The sequence below is a fragment of the Hibiscus syriacus genome, unplaced genomic scaffold (assembly GCF_006381635.1).
Source record: "Hibiscus syriacus cultivar Baekdansim isolate YM2019G1 unplaced genomic scaffold, ASM638163v2 tig00110206_pilon, whole genome shotgun sequence".
NCBI lineage: Eukaryota > Viridiplantae > Streptophyta > Magnoliopsida > Malvales > Malvaceae > Hibiscus > Hibiscus syriacus.
Window position 1 is genome coordinate 2,643,890 of NW_024062627.1, and position 1,841 is coordinate 2,645,730.

The window sequence follows — 1,841 nt, forward strand, 5'->3', positions numbered from 1 at the left end:
AGATATATTAGATTCTTGAGCTTTTTAAGGCAAAAGTCAAAAGAACATATTCTATGGGATTGGAGGGAGCTGACTCATATTAAGACACCCTTTGTCTTAATCAAGGGTATTTATTTGATTATAAATTACAAAACAAAATGCTCTCAAATTAATTCCCACTTTAATAGCATTTATTTATCTAAACTCTTTTCCAATATAATTTATTGTAAAAAATCATCTGAAAACATTATTGATTCTTACCACAGTTTCACACAAGGGCTTCCCGGTAATTTCATATAAAAAGCCAATTAAAATTAAAAAGAAAGAAAAAACACATAATTCAAAGACAATAAATAAATGAAAAAGAGATGAAGCGAAATAAGAAAGGGACAATTTTTATTTATTTTTTCTTTTCTTTTTGTCATATCACCTGTTATTTATTACAGTCGCCATCACGCGCCGCCATCCCTTCGGTGACGGACGCCAGCTTCTGCAAGTTGAGCTTCACCACTGTATCCGCGAACAACCGTGTGTCTTCCTCCGTATTCCCTTCGGGGACATCAACGACGTAAGATTCCAAAACCACGGTCCAGATCTTCCCGTCGCGTTCGAAGCCATGCACCGTCGTCACCGACCGGTAATTCCTCAACCGATGTTCCCCTCCTATAATAGTAAAACCGGTTACCTTCAAGTCATCGTCCAAAATATCGAGCCTCTCGGTGCTGGTGGCAGCGGGCAAGCCGGAGATCACGTTGACGTCACGCGTGCAGCCGACGACCATTTCAAAGCCATCTGTGACGGCGCAGCTCTTGATGAAGTGTTTGTAGGTTTGGGGCTTGTCGAAACGGCGGACTATGGACCAAACCGCGTCGCATGGAGCGCTGATACGTTGGGCTAATAAGGAGGAGCATTTGTCTGAGCCGACGGAGTAGGTGTGGAACTGAGTTATGCTGGGGATCAACTCGTGGAACTCATCGTGGGTTAAGCCGGTAGGGAGAGTGAGGTGGTGAGCGGTGGGTCCGGAGTCGGGTGATGGGTCGGGTTTTGATTCAGCCATAGAGGAAATAGAGTGAGAGGAAAATAAGAAGACAAGGGTTTGTTGGGTGTATTTATGGGAAAGAGATTATGGGAAAGTGTAGGGGTAAAAGAGGAAATAGGAAATTAATTTATTACAAAATAGAGAAACTGAAATGAATTTTAAAAATTAAAAAGTGGGGTGTCAAGCAGGTGAAGGGGACAGGTGGGTTTGGGCTCAGAGAATTTGAAGTTGATCGCTTGACAGATCAACCTGCCTTTTAACATTTTTTGGGTAAATTATTCAGTTGATTATATTTTGATATTTAATAAATAAAAGCATCCATTCAATTTTTTATTTTTTATTTTGATATCAATCCAAGCATTTTTCATTAAATCAATAATAGTCAAACAAACATGACCTATTTTTTAATTAAGATAATATAGTTTAATCTTTTCATATTTATAAATTTAATATTATTTTAAATAATTTAATAAATTTAATCTTTATAACTATCTATTATTTCGTTCATCATCACTACTTCATTACAATGAATTTCCCGGTAAACAACCTTTTGTCTTCACCGACGATAAATTCACTCTCAATATCATTTGTAAAATATTAGAATTTCGTAAGTGAAAAAAAATAATAAAATGATAATATTATGGAAAAAGACGCAAGTGATGAAATTTAACGTGGTTTAACTTTATTTATCCTAACATATGAGAAGAACAATAATACATTATAAATGTTCAGATTATAAAGGGTACAAATATGTCATATATCCTAAAATTTGGTATCAATACAAAAAACCGGAACATCCCAAATCACTCTCATTATATCCCTA

General features: G+C 36.2%; 1 protein-coding gene across 1 annotated transcript; it reads right to left on the bottom strand.

The window, feature by feature from the left end:
• Window positions 1-315: 315 nt before the first annotated feature.
• LOC120113403 (abscisic acid receptor PYR1-like) lies at window positions 316-1,043 on the bottom strand. The gene has a single exon (XM_039134581.1). The coding sequence runs from the start codon at window positions 1,034-1,036 to the stop codon at window positions 413-415; it is 624 nt and encodes a 207-aa protein (XP_038990512.1). The 5' UTR covers window positions 1,037-1,043; the 3' UTR covers window positions 316-412.
• Between the last annotated feature and the right edge of the window lie 798 nt (window positions 1,044-1,841).

Bases quoted from the DNA above. Each gene is read 5' to 3' on its own strand.
- LOC120113403 (XM_039134581.1), bottom strand. From the start codon at position 1,036: ATGGCTGAATCAAAACCCGACCCATCACCCGACTCCGGACCCACCGCT.